At 31.9% G+C, this 18,282-nt stretch overlaps 1 protein-coding gene across 11 annotated transcripts in view; it reads left to right on the top strand.

The window, feature by feature from the left end:
- Positions 1–18,282, top strand: part of LOC133182926 (kinesin light chain-like) — a 29,979-nt gene that overhangs the window by 2,104 nt on the left and 9,593 nt on the right. The window contains exons 2-11 of one of the 11 annotated variants that reach the window (XM_061317791.1): positions 1,225–1,296; positions 11,172–11,415; positions 12,620–12,859; positions 13,178–13,268; positions 14,044–14,272; positions 15,081–15,168; positions 16,554–16,655; positions 16,842–16,925; positions 17,170–17,259; positions 17,693–17,782. In XM_061317791.1, the coding sequence (XP_061173775.1) occupies positions 1,280–1,296; positions 11,172–11,415; positions 12,620–12,859; positions 13,178–13,268; positions 14,044–14,272; positions 15,081–15,168; positions 16,554–16,655; positions 16,842–16,925; positions 17,170–17,259; positions 17,693–17,782 (1,275 nt within the window). In that variant the 5' untranslated portion in view covers positions 1,225–1,279. Of the gene's footprint in view, positions 1–1,224; positions 1,297–6,834; positions 7,036–11,171; positions 11,416–12,619; positions 12,860–13,177; positions 13,269–14,043; positions 14,273–14,670; positions 14,759–15,080; positions 15,169–16,553; positions 16,656–16,841; positions 16,926–17,169; positions 17,260–17,692; positions 17,783–18,282 lie in introns of those variants that run through there. The other 10 variants (XM_061317784.1, XM_061317785.1, XM_061317790.1 and 7 more) reach the window with 10 other exon arrangements.

Genomic DNA, 18,282 nt, shown 5'->3' on the forward strand with positions numbered 1-18,282 from the left:
TTGACCTCACTTTTCTCAATTTGTGTTAAAATGTTGCATTACTAATATACCCTCGGTGGGGCATTCATGTCCTATGGACATATTTCTAGTTGTCTTCTTCACTGCAGTTGATATTTGATTTAAATTACTGCAGTGGTCATTTGAGGCCATATTTATTATATATCTTCTCAAAATCGCAGTTTAAAACACCTTGTGCAATGCTACCGCTTTTGAGGTCCTAAGTCTCCCTCTTTTTCATCACAGTAGGCAAACATATATATGACAGCACTTAAGGTTATTTTCAATATACACATCTAATCTTAATGGTTAGTATTAATTGACAAAAAGAAAGCGTTACTGTATATACTATTGTTAATTTTAAATTACTTGAATGAATAATGCAGAATAAAAACAATTGAGTTTAATGAAAACATTAAAACCCTTTATTCCTAAATGAACAACATCATAAGAATATACAATTATAAGAATGATTTCCAGAAGTTATTTTGCCTGATCACAGTATTCAGAAGTGAATGAAATTATAATCTTGGAAACAATATAGAAGGGCGTTTACCTCCCCAGTTATGAATTACTATTATACAACTGTCAGTTGTGTTTGAATCAGTTTTATGTTTCATATCTAGCAGAGTCTTTTTTTTTTTTCTATGTAAGATTCAAGATAAATAAGTTGATATATATAATAATTGGTAATATATGTATTTTCTGTTACCTATACTTTTTAAATTTAATAATAAGAGATTGTGTATTAATTAAAGGAAGAACAGGTTTTCTCATATCATTTTACTGCAAAAATTTAAAGAGCTTGATTTACTTTTATGCATAATTCTCATTGTTTTCATGAAAGCATGAAATAATCTTGAATGACATGTACATGTATACATTGTATGCATCTGACTGAAGTGGCTTTATTGATTCATTCATTTTGCATGGCTACTGAGAGTTCCAGTAGCTCCAAAAGTAAACATGGTTATTTTAATTTTGCAACATGAATGAAATTTTATTACTAACACAAATTACCAAACAATATGAAATCTATCCAAGAAATTTTTTTTCTCATGTTTGTTTCAATATACTTTAGGCATCCTAAAGACACATAGTTCTGAGAATCAACCGTAATCAGTGACATTGAATAATTCTTCAAATTTGCATTGTGTATCCTGCCAGTAGCACTAACTTCCTTTGTTTTTACTTTGAATGCCTTATGCTTGCTTATTAACATTTTAGGGAATGTGTTACTGATAGTTAACCAAGAGAAGAAGAGACAAGAAGTGCACAAGTCATGGACGAAGACGAACGGTATTGACTGTTTTCTTTTCTACTAACAGTTAATCTAATTAAGAAATAAAGTCCACGTTATCGTGAATGTTGCAGGATAACCTCCGAGGTCGAGAAATGTTGTCTGAAATATAAAAGCCGAGGCGTTAGCCGAGGCTTTTATATTTCAGACAACATTTCGAGACCGAGGAGGTTATCCTGCATCATTCACAACAACAAGGACTTTATTTCTATTCTACTAACGGCTCTAAAATACAGTTGATCGTTTTCTCTAAAGAGAAACGAATTAGGTCACCATGTCGCAATTCCGCTGTTCCATTTAACACCAGAGGGTCAATCGATTGCATAAAATGCAGACGATTTTAACTTTTGTTGGATTAAAAATATCCTTTAATTATTTATAAATTTGCTTGTAACATAGATTGATTAATTTTTATGAATGAAAAATAACAAAATCAGTTGTCTTTTTCATTGATTTATCAGTAAAATCACGGGAGTGTAAATGTTGTGGGGAGGTCCGTAGAACAGCCCCATTTGGCTATAAAAATGGATATTTATCAGCTGTTTCAGGCAATACACACGTTTAGACTGCGGAAGACGACACATCGATGTGGTCTAAATAAGTATTAGATTATACAGTGAAATATTTATTTCAACTGTACAGATTTGACATGTGTTTCTGATCTGATAATTTTTTGATGACGTTCGTGATTTATTGGAGAATAATGTCCGCGGCATTTCTTTGATCTCGGCAATAACCGTAGTAGAATACCATATATACTTCACATCACAGATGTTGTGTTCACATATGTTTGGAATGTAAATGCATATACATGATTTGTATTGAATTTCTCATTATTGTTAGAATGTGACAAACATGTTACATTTCACTATAGACCATTAAGTGGTATGGATATCTGTGAAGTCCTTAAGAGGTATATATTTAATTGAAAAGTAATGTCTTCATTGAATTCAATTGAAATCATTTCCATTTCATGGATTTAAAGTTTTCAGTGAAGTACCATTTTATCACAGTTTTAAAAATCATTATAGTTATATAATTTCCATGTCAGAGATTCATGCATCCGAGGCTCTTAGCCTATCTCTGACATTTTGTCAGTGTATTCCTGGTTTTCTTCATCAGAGGGTTCAATCGTCTGTAAATTTTAGATTCAAAATTTTAGCAATTAAAAACCACACAGAACTAAGTATAGGTGAAGTGGATGAGGTGAAGTCAAGAACTGCAAACAACTGTATTGTATTCCCGCCTACCTCCAAGTCAATTTTCAAAACACAATTGAATGATTTTTAATTGAGGCGCATCGCTATCAGCGATGTAGCCTCATTGCTGATGACCCCCAATTCTTTCTTTCGATTACTGCGGCGACAAAGGACTCCGCAATATTGATTCTAAATACGCTATTGAAAATAGTGCAAATGTATATTGACGAGTTGATGATATTCATTGTCTATTTTTAAATATCAACTAACATAAACTCTCACATATACCAAGGTATGTGTTGTTTATACATTGAAAGCAAGAAAGAAAACAAAAATGAAACAAACAAAAAAAGAGAGAGAGAGAAAAAACAACAAGAAACAAACGTGTGCTTCGCGGAGTAAGATCTGTTTGCATCACAACAGCTCGTACTATAAATTATTAGGCCTTGTAAGACGACATTGCTTGTAGGAATACCTGAGAAAAATATACAATAATTTTATTTTATAAACATCACTAACAATAGGAACAAGATGGTTGGGTTTTTTTTATAGAAATAGAAGGGATATTATTATTTTTCACTTCGATGAAACGAATAGTAAGATATCCAACTGAATAAATGTTTGCAGCAAGCGCCGTCTTTCTGGAAAAAAATTCCACGAGGGTAACATGAAATGGTGAAATGATCGGTTTTTTGGTGAAATGTCGGTTGAATATGATTAAATGACTGATAAAAACATGCAATGGCTGTGGATTTCAATTAATAGGATTACCAATACCTTATAACATAGACGTTTTGAGTTCAATCCTTACCGCCAAGGTTTTATAGAGCCAATTTTATCGAAAATATTGGAGGAAATCGGCCGCCATTGACAGTTTTCATAGTATACAGTATACCATGCCCGATTGTTGTTTTTTTTAAAAAATTTTTTTTAGTCCCGTATTATTTATGCGAACATTTCATGTATCCCACTATGCTTTACGTATTATGCCTTTTTGATTGAGAAAACTAGTCTAAGGCAAAGTATTGATATTAAAAAAAAAGTGCACATAATGAAGAAACTAAAAAAAATCTGATATGATATTATATAGAATAATTCAATTATCATTCCTTTCTAAATTCTCAATCATTATTTTCATCTTCCTACTATGATAATAATGAAAGAATAAAAAATAAAAATATAATTAAAATCAATTATGAATTAATTTATTATCAATGAATTATAATTGATATCTTTAAAAAAATGTTTGTTTGACCTCTCCCGACCGACTGGCTAAAAATGCCAAGACTCAAAACATTTTTTAGCCTCAAAGAAAGGATATTTAAATTTTTATTTTTATTCCTGATTTTCCCTCAACATGTAAGTTGAATTTTTCTGAGAAATCTTTTTTTTTTTTGGAGTTTTCTATTTTCAATGCAATGCACTTCACAGGCCTTCAGGCCTTTGATATTTATATAGATATTTATATGAATTTTCATAAAACATTACTTATTTGGGAAAACAAAGAGAGATAACTCTATAATTTTGGTAAAACTTGTGTTTTTTCACTTTTGAAATCAACGGAAAATATTTTTAAAACATCTTCCCAGGTGAAGTCAAGAACTGCAAACGATAGTATTGTTCTCCTGCCTACCTCCAAGTCAATTTTCGAAACACATTTGAATGATTTTTTATACATGTGTATTTATATAGATATTTGTATGAATATTCATTAAACATTACTTGTTTGGGAAAACAAAGAGAGATAACTCTTTAACTTGGTAAAACTTGTGTTCTTTCATTATTGAAATCAACGGAAAATATTTTTAAAACATCTTCCCCCCACTGAAACAAAAATTTCTTTTAACAGGTAATGTGGATTGTTGTTTCACAAATTCATACCAAAGCTTTTTGTGTTTCATGGGGAGTGGGGGGGGGGGGTCATTTTATGATCAATTTCTCATGAGATAGCAAGTTAAAAAATGTACTTTATCAATCTTATTACTTTGAATTTTACATAATTTTAACAAATGGAAAGATTTAAGGGTCATTTATCCATTTCCATGCATATTTGAAATTTTGGTGAAATTTTGGTGATGTTTTAAAGCCTGATTACAATGCATAAAATTTTCTACCCCCTTATGAAAAGAGTTGTAAAAAAAGGGAATTAACTTTTTTATGTTGGTTTTAGAATTATTAATCAATTAGTAATGAACTATTCTTTGCATTCAAAAAAGTTTTAATGGCCAAAATGCCATTTATACTGAATCAGATGGGTATAAAATGTAGGTGGGAATCGAGAGTTAGCGTGCATAGTTCTTAAAATAATTGAGCATGTCTGTTATATCCTGAGGGAGATAAAAAAAAATTGTGACTCCTCAAGGCTTCAACTTCAATCCTTGAAGATCATGATCTCTAAAAATCAGGTCCTACGATCCCAGTCCTTTTTTTTTTCTTGTAGTAAAACCTGCAGTTTTTCTCTTGAAAGTCAAGAAGTATTTTTTAGTCTTGTTTTAAATCTAAAATCCTGCATATTTTACTTTTGATCCCTCAAAGTCTATCAGTGATGATGACACCAAGCTATCATTAACATGTGTCTGTGTGTGTGTGTGTGTGAATCACATATCCCAGTGTTAAATGGGCCTGTTAACTAGATGTTTATAAATGCAAGTCACTAGTTACTTGTAGATACACCAATTGATTGGTAATTAAATTTATTCTTGATTATATTGGAAGTTTACCGATTTTATTGTGGAAGAGAGTTAAATCGATGAAAAGTATATTTACAAGACTGAAGAATGGTTGTATGATGAATGATGTATTTTTGTTAAGGACTCATTGCAACCACTGATATATACATGCACACATACAATTGAACTTCGGTCTCTTGAACGTATATCTCGACTACCATGGATAATTTTTTTTTTATTTATTTAATTCATTTCTATTTTATACCAAATAAAACACTGTAAAATATCCCATTAATGAGTATTCTTTCTGCAAATTGCAAATGGGGGGGGGGGGGGCAAAAACTAAGCAATATATCATCTTTGTTATTGGGAAAAAAAAGTTGCTAATTCAGGGTCTTTAACTGCTTTAGGATGGTAAATGATGGTAAATAAGACAGGGAGTGTCTGAATACAGGTAAAATATAATGAAAAATTCTCATTAGGAAATTAAATGATTTCAAATCAATGGAGGTCCCTATATACAGGTGGTCGCTATGACGTCTGACTGTATTAACATGATTATTAAATTTAAAAGTTATTTTTACTTAAATTATTTTTGAAAATTTTGAAAATAATGTGGAGGTTAAAAAAATCTGTATTATCCACATTATTTATTTTTATCTGATAATTGGCCCCAAACCATGAATTGTATTTTGGGCCAATCCATAGTTCGCTGGGGAAAATAAAAAACTGAAGGTTCACTCGTTGACGTTTCCAAACCTGGCTGATACTAGCAGTTAGATTTTTCCCCTTCTAACATGCTTCAAGTCTTAGTGTAGATTATATGTTTATAATGAATTTTCTCCCCACCCTTTCCCTAACAACCAGCCATTAACCAATTTATTATATTTACAACATTTTTAAGATTTTTGCCAATTTTAGACTGCTTTATCAATAACATTTATGGAGAACAGTTTTTGTTGATTATTCATTGTAAATAGTCATTTTGAGATAATTATAGATACATTTTATATATAATGTCAACATTTAAATGGCTTTGAGGAGCATTTAATGGTATTTCTCTTGGTACCATTTCCCCCCTTCCATCATATTTCTTCCATAAATACTGGCTATGAATGTCAACAATTGTCTACTTATTTAGAGTGCAAACAAATGACTTTTTCCAAAAACAGGAGTTTTCCTTAGGACTATTGATAACTCAATACAAACTAAAGGTAATTTATGGTTGAAAATTACTGGTAAAATGAACCTGCTTCTTATAGTGGCATTTAGAAGGTAATAAATATTGCAGCAATATATATAATTATGTATGTAATATATTCCAGCAGTATTGTTCACAAGAAACATGCCATAGTAAGTACAGTAAAAACACAGTTATTTTTCTTTTTGGAGATGTTCATAAATTATGAAGAAGGGTGACTTCAATGCAAGCATGCATCAGGCCCAGTCTCGGATCAATAGCTGCAAAAATCAATAGCTCATTTCAACATGCTGAGGAGAAAAAGCCAATGAAATGCCTATATTGATCATATATAGTACAGGATTAATCCATATTGAATAATGAAAGGGTTGTGTCTGGCCAGATTGCTTTTGTTTTTTGGCTATTCCAGGCTTGTTGTGTGATTGTTAATTTAGACCTTGCAGTCCAGATTGGTGCTGTGAGGTTTGATAGAGGAATGAAGGATATGCTTCTAGGATAAACACTTGTTGAAGTAAAAGTCATTAGCCTTAGACCCCTTTAAATAATGGACTTGACTAGTTTTGTGGAGGATTTGTATCATGGAGGATTTTTGTCCGAGAAACAACAAGTGTCTGGGATTTTAGATTTGCCTTACAAAATGGAGACAGACACTGTGAAGGCCTATAGAATGTAAGTGGGGGTCAGGTCTATTTTTGGGGATTCATTGGTTTTAAATGAGCTGAGTAGTGAGTAGACTTTTCTAGCATATATTATGGTTGGGATGATGTCATCGGATGCTGGGACAATATAGCAGACTCAGAATTAAATAAATTTGTGTATATGCAATGGGGTATGGTATATTTTTGGTGTATTTGAGAGAGATTTTCTGGGATTTTAATTGATATTGTAAAAGTTAAAGCAGTAAAATTTGAATGAGTCACACATTGGATCCTCCTCATCCATCCTCTTCTAGATCAAATTTCCTGAATTCTGGGTCTGATCAATGTTTTTAACATGTACTTTCAAATTACTTTATAATGATAGAAGAGTCAAACTTGTTGTCTTGAACTCAATCGGACCAAGAAAATGTCGGTGTATTTGAGATACTGAGGTTAAAAAACAAAAATAAAAAATGGTTGGGACTTCCAACTGACTTCAAGGAACCTGTGGTATTTGAGATAACGTTGTTTAAGATGAAGTCAACTGGTCTGTATTACATGCATGTTTTGTACCTCTTTCTTTTCTTTTTCAATGGAAATTGTGCCAAATTGTTAAAGTACAGTCAACTCATTATCTCATACTCAAAGGGACCAAGAAAATACTTCGAGATAACCGAGGATTCAAGATATCCAGAGTAAAATATTTAAGGAATAAGAAGTTGGGACTTCAAAATGACTTCGACATATCCATGGTATTCGAGATATCAGTGTTTGAGATATACCAAAGTTCAACTGTATTTTGAATATTAGTGTGAAATACCAGTGTAATGAATCTTGATTTGGGGGGGGGGGGGGGGAGGAGGGTAGGCACATATTTATTTATTACTTTGATACTTGTGTGCTTTAAATTCTACATTTTCCTTCCTTTTGTATCTCATTTTTGCAAGTTTTTTGAAATCAATCCCTATCCCCAATGTTCTTTATAGTGTTTTGTCTTTTTTCATAAGGCAAATCTGTAGTCTTTTTTACATTCAATCATATAGACTCACTATATTTCAAAACTTGCCAAAAAGGGGAGAGGGGTAAAAAAAAAAATTGGAATACATGGTAACATATATATTTACATGTACATTATTAAGTTTTTGGAACACATTTGGGAATAGTTTTATATAACAGAAACTGATTCTTTAACAAAATTCACTTCATTTATGATTGTTATAATTGTCTAGAACTCACAAGAGGATGTGGAATCACCCAGAATGTCTATATTTTATAATTTATATGTCATAGAAATTAATGTGAGGAAAAAGTGTAATTGTATAAATTGATGTTCTCATGTGCATGGTTATACTGGAAATACCCCCAAAGTACACTGAGATGAATGATGACAAGATGGCAAATTTATATTACCATTTCAACGGTAACAATCAATATCTATTCCATTTAATGAGGCTAGCTGGAATGTATTGCTATTTTGGCCTATTTTCCTCTGTTCTTTTGTTTTTCTTAGCATAAAAGAATCTGGAATTAAAATGACAAGAACATGACATTTAATGGGAGTGGGAAGAAATTTTATGTGAATTACTTTACATTATTACATTACATGCAAAGAAATTTTTAGGGCACTGTAAGAATTATAGGTAGCCTGATGTATTTCTGCATGTAGTGTTGTTTTCTTAAGTTTATGCTTAAACTTATGCACTGATATTCTTCATAATCAATTTCCTGTTTGTTTGTTTTTTTAAAGATAATAATGGAGTAGAACTGTAATGTTCTGTGGACCTTTTCACAAAAAATCTTACGACATATTTTTATCTTAAGTGAAAACATATGATGAAAATCGTTTTCACAAAAATTCTTAAGAAAGTCGTAAGTGCAAAATCTGTCGTAACTTTACGAGAGCCCCAACCCTCTCTTAAGTATTTTAAAATCGATTTTATTGTAAAAATATAACCGCAAAAAACAAAATACACGTTACATAAAACTTTTTAAAGCAACTTCCAATAATATTTTATATTTTTTTCACAATCATTGTCGAAAAATTAAATGAAATACACTACAAAATATTTACGATGTAAGTTTCACTTAAGATTTTCGTATGACCTACTTTTACGTCAGACTTGCGATTGTGACGTCAGATTTTAAACTTCCTTGCTTCACAAACGATTGCATTCGATATTTGTATTCAATAATGTTTGTTTTGCTCACAAATGTTGAAAACTAAGTTTTATTTTTATTTTCACCCACTTATTTAAGGATTATAAAGCATATTGAAGTCGTTGCTAGGGATGAAGTCTGTCGTAAGTAAAATCTTAAGTTCAATCTGCTACGAATGCGTTCGTGAAAAGCACTTAAGATTTGTCGTAAGAGATTCTTAAGTTAAAATCTTACGCAAAAACTTAAGATTTTTTGTGAAAAGGGCTACTGATATTTTCTTAATGTTGTGACTTTATGTCATAATACCTTTTTATCATATATCAGTATATCCTGTGTGACAAAAGGATTGTGTATTTTTATCAGTACACTGGAAACCTGGACACAACCTGAATAGATTCAGAAATTTAACAACTGTATTGATTTATTTGAAATGTGGTCGCGATGCAGCCTTCTTCACAATCTTTAATTCTCTAATTATGGGTTTCTTTCCATTGTATTTGTCATTTGGCCTGGTTATCTGTAAACCATCAGATGAAATGAATGTACTAGTCCAAGGTTTTAGATTGATAGACTTGGTATGGCAGTGCATGTAGTAGGTTGAATATGATGAAAGCTATGCCAACCATCAGATTTATTTGAAAAAAAAGGTTATCATTGTTTTTGCATCAAAGAAAATGTTTTCTTTTGCATGAAAAAGAGAGCAAAGAAGCATTAATTATTGTGCAATGATATGCTTTGCACAATATCAATGAATGAAAAAGCCGACAGAAATTAACCTCACTGATAATCTTGTGAATATATATAAATTTTGTGAAGGTGAAAGTATAAGTGTTTGTTGTTTTCATTGCAATTAGAAGGTAGAAGAGGGTTTAATTAGGAGTGTTTGTTGCTTTTGTTGCAGTAAGAAGATGGAGAAGGGTTTAAATATAAGTGTTTGTTGTTTTTGTTGCAGTAAGAAGATGGAGAAGGGTTTAAATATAAGTGTTTGTTGTTTTTGTTGCAGTAAGAAGATGGAGAAGGGTTTACCGGTAAATATAAGTGTTTGTTGCAGCAAGAAGATAGAGGAGGGTATGAATATAAGCCTTTGTTGCTTTGTTGCTGTAAGAAGATGGAGAAGGGTTTAAGTATAAGTGTTTGTTTTTTTTGTTGCAGTTAGAAGATAGAAGATGGTTAAAATATAAGTGTTTGTTGTTTTTGTTGCAGTAAGAATTTGAAGAAGGGTTTAAGTATAAATGTTTGTTGTTTTCGTTGCAGTAAGAAGATAGAGAAGGGTTTAAGTATAAATGTTTGTTGTTTTTGTTTCAGTAAGAAGATGGAGAAGGGTTTAAGTATAAATGTTTGTTGTTTTCGTTGCAGTAAGAAGATGGAAAAGGGTTTAAGTATAAATGTTGTTTTCGTTGCAGTAAGAAGATGAAGAAGGGTTTAAGTATAAATGTTTGTTGTTTTCGTTGTAGTAAGAAGACAGAAGATGGTTTAAGTATAAATGTTGTTTTCATTGCAGTAAGAAGATAGAGGAGGATTTAAGTATAATTGTTTATTGTTTTGTTGCAGGGTTTAAGTATAAGTGTTTGTTGTTTTGTTGCAGGGTTTAAGTATAAGTGTTTGTTGTTTTGTTGCAGGGTTTAAGTATAAGTGTTTGTTGTTTTCGTTGCAGTAAGAAGATAGAGGAGGATTTAAGTGTAATTATTTGTTGTTTTGTTGCAGGGTTTAAGTACAAGTGTTTGTTGTTTTGTTGCAGGGTTTAAGTATAAGTGTTTGTTGTTTTGTTGCAGGGTTTAAGTATAAGTGTTTGTTGTTTTCGTTGCAGTAAGAAGATAGAGGAGGATTTAAGTGTAATTATTTGTTGTTTTGTTGCAGGGTTTAAGTACAAGTGTTTGTTGTTTTGTTGCAGGGTTTAAGTATAAGTGTTTGTTGTTTTCGTTGCAGTAAGAAGAAAGAGGAGGATTTAAGTGTAATTGTTTATTGTTTTGTTGCAGGGTTTAAGTATAAGTGTTTGTTGTTTCGTTGCAGTAAGAAGATAGAGGAGATTGGGAAGATGACGTCTCTATCACAGGAGGAGATAATAAGTGGTACAAAGACAATAATGCAAGGCCTGGACACACTGAAAAATGAACATCACCAAATTCTTAATGGACTGCTCTCCTCCATGAAAACTATCAAAAAAGAAAATGAAGATACTAACCTGATGGAGGAGAAGACTAATCGCCTCAAAAAGTCATTGGAGACCATAGAACTAGGCCTCAGTGAAGCACAGGTAAAGGGGAAATGTGTGAATACAGAAAATGTGGAATTCAGTAGAAATGTAATGATTTGTTAGCTACTCTGGTTCATCAACATCTAGATCTCATTATGGTAGCAAGTTCCAGGAAAAATGGATCAATATTAGAATATAGTTTATCTCCATATGAACCACCAACAGGGCCTGATGGTTAGAAATTACATAGAATAAAATAAATGTCAATATATTTGTTGTGAAATCTTTACATGCCCTACCAGCATGGTTTTCAGAAGTTTTCAATTAATTTCCTTTATGTCCTAGTTGCTTGTAAAGGTGAATGGACTGCCTGACTGAAATGTTAGCGATAATATTGATGAGGGTATGGGGTAGATGATTTCTGCAATTAAGGGTTGGATCTCTTTGAAGGTCTTGTCCTATCCAATCTTTCTGTATTCTGGAAATCTGTTTGATTTTCAGCAGATCAAACACTACTTAATGAATAACGCCATATTGACATTCTGTAAGTTATTATGTGCAATGGCTGCCTGGCATTGTCTTGTTTTGGTCTGTAAGTGCAGTACTGCTCAAAAATTTTAGTCAATAATAATACAGATGTGAAATCAATATCTCGCAAGAAAATTTCATATTCTTAAAAATTAATATTCATTTTGCATTTCTATCTGTATGAGATAATCTAATTTGACATTTGAGCATTTCTTTCCCCCACAGTATCTATTATATAAATGTAACCATTGATAAAAGATTCAGACATGAAAAGAATTCACCTTGCAGTTACATTGTTTTATGGTATATATGCATCTCCTTTGATGTACGCTGCAGTCTGGATCTAGCATTCGATTGATGTTTATAACTGTAGAATGAACTTGTAGACAAGACAGGGTCATGACATTTCAGTGGCATTAGAAAGAATCACAGAGTCTTATTTTTAATCAGATATGATAAGTAGTACACCTATGAAGGTGCTGCAATACAACATAAAGATAAGAACATGCAGTTATTACAAAAGAAAAACAGTTGTGAAATTTTAAAGTGGATTAAGTTTTAGCAGGTACATTGTGGTCAAGTTTAATATTTAATTCTTACCCCTGTATTTAATTTTCTTTTGTTTTCTGAGTAAAAAAAATGAGATATTGAAATCTGTAATGTTGATGTATTTGTATGAATTTCATGTTTGAATGCAAGTTGTCACATTATATCTTTGAAGTCCCCTTTCTTTTAGGTAATGATGGCATTAGCAAATCATCTTCAGCATGTTGAGGCAGAAAAACAAAAATTACGAGCACAAGTGAGACGTCTGTGTCAAGAAAATGCCTGGCTTAGGGACGAACTGGCCAACACACAGCAGAAACTGCAAGGAAGTGAACAAAGAGTGGCCACGCTAGAAGAGGAACAAAAACATCTCACTTTTATGAATGAGATGAGAAAATATGATTCATCAGATCCCAATCAACAATCACAGGTGTGTGTAGCAGTAAAGAAAACATTGATTTTTGTTATAAGCATGATTCACCACTTTATACAGTTATTATATTTGTATGTAAGGTTAATCATAGGTCAACCTATGAGGTTTTTCCTCAATGCAGATTCCTTTTTTTTTTTTCAAATTAGTTAACAACTTATCAAGTGTGTAAATATTTAAGGACAAAATTAGTTATCAGCATTCATTGCAAAATATGAAATGGCAACAAAATTTAGCTTGAAGCAAGCTACATTCTCAGTTTTCTTTAATGTGAACAGGGAGTATTGGAACAGATACAATCTTTATCTGTGTTTTCAGACCTCAGAAGGAGAGAAAGAATCTGACCAATCAACACAGTCCTTGGACCTCGGCTTTCCAGACGATGATGATGAACCTCCACAACAAGAAGGTGAGACTAATGACGGCAAAGCTCCCTTTTTTGGTCCTGTAGCAGCATTTCACACATCATTGTGATACAGTTGAAGTTAATTTTGAACTCAGTTCACACATTGTCATAATCATAATTGATTTAAAGAGAATGAATGACCTTTCATGTAGATATGAAAATCTCTCGTGAGTCTGATCTTGACAAGATCGTTGAGAGGTACAGAGTTGCCAATGACCCAGATATGTATATGGCAGGGGAAGGTGAGATAGAAACAATCTACTTATGCACTCTCAATGTTCTGCGCAATCATCCCAACATAATACAGCCTCTGAAACCAGATCAAAATAGCTATTGAATAAACTTGATGTGAAATAGGCACTATTGGAAAAGTGAGGATTTTTTGAAATGTTTGTCTTTAAGAGAACATTTTTTTTTTTTTTTTTGGTTAATAGTACTTGATAAATATCTTTTGATTGAACTTCTACATAAGAACACCAGCTGCCTCAATTCATTTGTTTCCTAGACACTGCTATGTTAATTTTATATCAGCTATACTTTTATGTACATCAAATTTGAATCAATGGTGAGTATTCACATGTCATTAGGTTAGTTATAGACCACATACTGCAACCAGGTACCCTTACATCCCTTCAAACCCATGTAATTATCCCAACAGGTATTCAATAAAAAAAAATCATTAAACAAAAATCATAAAAAAGGTTTTCCAGGGGTAAGTTTTATAATAAATACTTTCAGATATCTTCTTGCATATTTATTTTTTGTATTTTTTTTACAGTCCTTTCTCCCTCACAACCCAGTGCCATGGCCCAGGCTGCTAGTGGAGGGTACGAGATTCCTGCGCGACTACGCACTCTTCATAATCTAGTCATCCAGTATGCCTCTCAAGGCCGCTATGAAGTGGCTGTCCCGCTTTGTAAGCAAGCCTTAGAGGACTTAGAGAAGACCAGTGGCCATGACCATCCTGATGTAGCTACCATGCTTAACATTCTAGCTCTTGTATATAGGTAAGCCCCATATACCTTTGGACCTCTGAACATCAACTTTATTGACGAAGTTTGACCCATTCTAGATACTGGACATATGTCCTTGTTGCATTTGTTCTTTTTTGTAGATGATTTATATTAGCATGGATTAAATCACAACTTTAATACAATGAACATTTATTAGAAGTTAAAAATGTCATTTATGAATTGATTATACAGTAAATGCTTGTATAAACCTATTCTATTATAGTTGAATTGGGATGTTGCATGTTTTTTTTTTTTTTTTTGCATGATATGCAAGCAGCAATACTCCAATCTTTTATTTAAAAACTTCATTTGAAAGAAGATTTTAATGATATACATCCTAAATTGTGATGAGAAAACACTGTGAAGAGGTTAAGTGCAAAGTTCTTTTACAGAGACCAAGGCAAATTTAAAGAGGCTGGTAATCTACTACAAGATGCTTTAAAAATTAGAGAAAAAACACTGGGTTCTGATCATCCAGCAGTGAGTGTCTGACAAAGCTTGACTGCTGTTACACATGACAGAATAACCAGTTCTACACAACAACCACTGGAAAATTCATAGCAGAATCAAAATTCATAAAATCAGTATGAATATAGTCAATGGCATATGAACACCTTGATGCACTTTCGGTATAATACTTGAATGGTTTGTTCAGGAATTGGAATTCTGTCATTTGTCACAACAGTTAATGCTTGATAATGTGAAGGAACTTCCCAAGGAGTAAGCTCTTGGGAGGTTTTTCTTCACAAAGTATTTTGAAGTATTTGTCTTAAAGGTTTAATGAAAAGTAATGCCATTTCAGAGATCAAGGCAAATATAAGGAGGCTGCCAATTTACTGAATGATGCCCTGGGCATCAGAGAGAAAACACTCGGTCTCGATCATCCGGCTGTGAGTTTAATCATGCATGAAGTTGGTTCATAATCGGTGTTGTTTTATTCAGTCACATATTGTATCTTTATTTGGAATTTGGCCTTCTAATAGTTGAAGTTTGCATGGTGTAATTTTATTTTTGTTAACAGTAAATCTTTGGTTGTTATTAAAATAATGATTTGGCACTAGTTGAAATTAGATATGATACCAGTATATTTCAGTTCATTACAAACAAATCTTTTATTAATTGTTGGGCTCCTATCTGGGTATTTACTTATTGTAGAAGAAACATATTTCTTCTGTATAATCAAAGAGTAAGTGTTTAGTAAGTGAGAATTTTTAGCTACATGCAGCCGGTCGCAGCTCTTGTCTGATTTTACAAACATCATGCCAATGGAAGCTATAACTGAATAGTTTAAAATTTGTAAATGCGAAGACACCTCTCCTCTTTCCCTTAATTACTAAAGAGGTTTGAAAACGAGGTCAATTCCACAGCTATATGTGTAATTCTTTTCATCGTGAAGAATTGTTAGACTATAGTGTACTTCTGGAATGACTACTATGTTTTTAAGACATAGCTGGAGGTGCCATAATTTACATCAGTTTGCATGATGACCATTACAGGATGGTCATATCTTTATTTTTAGTGAGGTTTCCTAAGGACTGCATGAAATTTATTTTTTTAAATCCTGATATAAAGTGCTAATTGTTGTTATGTTGTTTTTTTTTTTCATTTTAATCAAAAATGTTTCAAAAGTGTTAAAAGTTAATTTTGGTTTTTGTAATGAAAGTGTAGAAGACTTACTGTACATGTACATAAATTGGCGTATTCAAAATTTAGAGCAACCACTGGGTATGGTGTTGTTGGCATTATCATAAATTAGAGCTACACATGTCCTGCCATGTATTATATTTACAAATGATTCTTAGCGGTATTCTTGAATTAGCGAATCGTTGTCCATGCCAAAACCGCTGAAATATAAAACCGCTTTTTTTTAAGCACACATACAGTATTTTAGCTTACTATGCATCTATGAACACTTAAATAAAAAGAGAAATTTCATTTATGCAGTTACAAGCTATGAATTACATATATAAGAGAAGAGTGTTGTATTTATAGGTGAAATAATCTTTTGAAATGAATATGCAGGTATATTTGCCATGAAATTACCAGACTAAGTATAAAACTCTTATAGATAAAATCTACTCAGAAAAATTTTGCTATCAACCCATTATTATTGAAAGTCTAACAAAAAAGCATCTACAAACTCAATACATGTACTGTTTCAACAGGACTGCATAATAGAAATGTAATCACTCTGTGCTTTGTCTTGGTGCAGTTTGTATTAATCAGTTTTATACTCATGGATCCAGTCTGTTTCATGAATCAATCTACATTGTAGGTGGCGGCAACACTGAATAATTTAGCTGTTCTATATGGAAAGAGGGGCAAATATAAAGAAGCAGAACCTCTATGTAAAAGAGCATTAGAAATTAGAGAAAAGGTAAACTGTTCTGGGGTTTGAAATAAATATGAAATGTTTTTAGAAAGTGAATAAATGTAAATTAGTTTAAAAAGATATTGAATATAGCAAAATTATGCCAAAATATTAAATAAGAAAATTGAAGTATTGTTTCATTATACATAAACATTGTACCTGTATATAATTTAACATTTTCAAAATTTTCAGGTTTTAGGAAAAGATCATCCAGATGTTGCTAAGCAGTTAAATAATTTAGCCTTACTTTGTCAAAATCAAGGAAAATATGAAGAGGTAAGGAAGTTTCTTCTGTCTTGTGATTTTGTTTTGACATGCAATTGAATTTTGAAAATGATAAAAATATGACTTTTGAAGCAGGTTTAAAGATGATCCCTATTGATCAAGTAAAAGTACAATGAACACTATTGATCAAGTAAAAGTACATCTATAATTCAAAATTTCTTAAAAACTTTTGAATACATTGTAAACCAACTTGATTTATTTAGTGTTTTTCACACATTTTTAAAATGCTGTCCAGGTTGAACAATATTATCAGCGAGCTCTTGAAATTTATGAAACCAAATTGGGACCAGATGACCCCAATGTTGCTAAAACTAAGAACAACTTGGTAAGACTGGTCCTCAGAATCATCAATCAGGGTGTTTATATTGGATCTGTGGTTAGAACTGAGGGACTGAAATCATGAGAATTCTTTTTTTCATTTTTGCTTTTGCATGATATTTTAGTATTCCTTGTAGTGCCTTTTTTTTTATCTCTTGCAGCTGCCAGTCATTCCAAAGGGATATTTTTCTCAGAGTTTTTCATGCAAATTCTCATGATCTATTGGTTGTTTGAAAAGAAACTTGTGAAACCCTTCATGTACTGAACATGTTATACTGTGTGCAAATGAAAAATTCACATCTTTATAATGTTCAAATTAAGCCATGGAAAAGCAGTTCAAACCACAGAAACCCAATTTATTTTATTTATTTTTTTTATTAAGAATTTTATTTTTGCATGTCTTATTTTGATTTGGTGTTGTTACCCATTGCTTTTTGCAGGTGGAACATTATTATAAGAGAGCTTTAGAAATATACCTCATACGTTTAGGTAGAGATGACCCAAATGTATCCAAAACAAAAAATAATCTGGTAAGAATTTGTCTCCAACTTAGAATAGGAAGTAGACTAAACTTAAATATGATTTTAAACATACTTGTAAATGTGTGTGTATATTTCATATATAAATAAATGTATGTGGCACTGTAAAATGGTAGTGACCTTAACATATTGTTTTGAAGTATAAAGCTTTCCTTGTATGGAAATATCTTGCTTAAATTCATTAACCTTCTTGCTAAAGTAAGTGGTAGGTGTAGTGAGCTTTCATGTACATAAATTTGCTTGTAATCAGCCATTTTCTGCATATACAAGTACATGGAGAAAACTTGGGTTTTATATAAATATAACTTTTGTCATTTGTCTATTTTAGTATAATCAGTTACCATCTTGCTGCTTTTTATAGTAAAATTTTCTCTTTTTTTATCAGCTTGGTGCATGTCTATTACTACTCTCTCATTTTATTTTCTTTATTTTTCTATACATATGAAAGATGTATCAATTCAAGTAAATAGCCCACTTTGAAATTGTAACAA

This window comes from Saccostrea echinata, unplaced genomic scaffold, assembly GCF_033153115.1.
Source record: "Saccostrea echinata isolate AGI-Se365-2 ecotype Australia unplaced genomic scaffold, CSIRO_AGI_Sech_v1 ptg000009l, whole genome shotgun sequence".
NCBI classification, from domain to species: domain Eukaryota; kingdom Metazoa; phylum Mollusca; class Bivalvia; order Ostreida; family Ostreidae; genus Saccostrea; species Saccostrea echinata.